This window comes from Cynoglossus semilaevis, unplaced genomic scaffold (genome assembly GCF_000523025.1).
Source record: "Cynoglossus semilaevis isolate Cse_v1.0 unplaced genomic scaffold, Cse_v1.0 C18818143, whole genome shotgun sequence".
NCBI classification, from domain to species: Eukaryota; Metazoa; Chordata; class Actinopteri; order Pleuronectiformes; family Cynoglossidae; genus Cynoglossus; species Cynoglossus semilaevis.
The window spans coordinates 1-501 of record NW_007593634.1 but is presented as its reverse complement, the minus strand read 5'-3'; the positions used below and the strand labels follow the sequence as shown (position 1 = coordinate 501).

Sequence of the window (501 nt, the reverse complement as noted above, 5' to 3'; positions counted from 1 at the left end):
GTGTGTGTGTGTGCACGTGAGAGCACGTGTCTGCGTGACTGGTCTGAATCAGTTCCTCAAAGATTCAAGGCAGACATTGTGAAAGACATGTCTCACCCAGAGCTGGGTCAGCACACTCCTTGTACAGTTCAGGGGTGCAGTACGGAGCGTCGCCTGCAGGAACAAAACCAGCCAACGTTAGTCTGCACCTGGTACAGTTCACCTGGTATAACTCTGGTGTGGTTTCCTACCGGGCATGTGCACCATGCGGCAGTTGCAGTTGTCCACCAGGTAGCGCGTTTCGCAGTCGATGCGGCAGGCTGTGATGCTGTAGCTGTCAAAGAAGTCGGAGTCCATGGGCGTCACTTTGCAGTCCCCCCACGGTGGGGGGAGGTATATGAGCTGTAACGCAGGGAAAATGGCTGCCGTGAAATAAAACACCATCGACTGGTTTCCCCTCGGTGTCGGGAAAAAAACAAACCATGTGTTGATGCTAATGAATCTTCATGGTCCTCCTGTTTT

The 501-nt window shown here is 52.9% G+C and overlaps 1 protein-coding gene across 1 annotated transcript; it reads right to left on the bottom strand.

The window, feature by feature from the left end:
* Positions 1-63: 63 nt before the first annotated feature.
* Positions 64-445, bottom strand: LOC112486717 (acid-sensing ion channel 1-like). Its single transcript, XM_025054042.1, has 2 exons — positions 231-445; positions 64-153 (listed from the first exon to the last, which is right to left on the bottom strand). The coding sequence occupies exons 1-2, from the start codon at positions 421-423 to the stop codon at positions 65-67; spliced, it is 282 nt and encodes a 93-aa protein (XP_024909810.1). The 5' UTR covers positions 424-445; the 3' UTR covers position 64.
* Between the last annotated feature and the right edge of the window lie 56 nt (positions 446-501).

Coding starts and splice junctions, on each gene's coding strand:
- LOC112486717 (XM_025054042.1), bottom strand. CDS start 423: ATGGTGTTTTATTTCACGGCAGCCATTTTCCCTGCGTTACAGCTCATA. Junction 154..230: donor CCGCATGGTGCACATGCCCG/GTAGGAAACCAC, acceptor TTGTTCCTGCAG/GCGACGCTCCGTACTGCACC.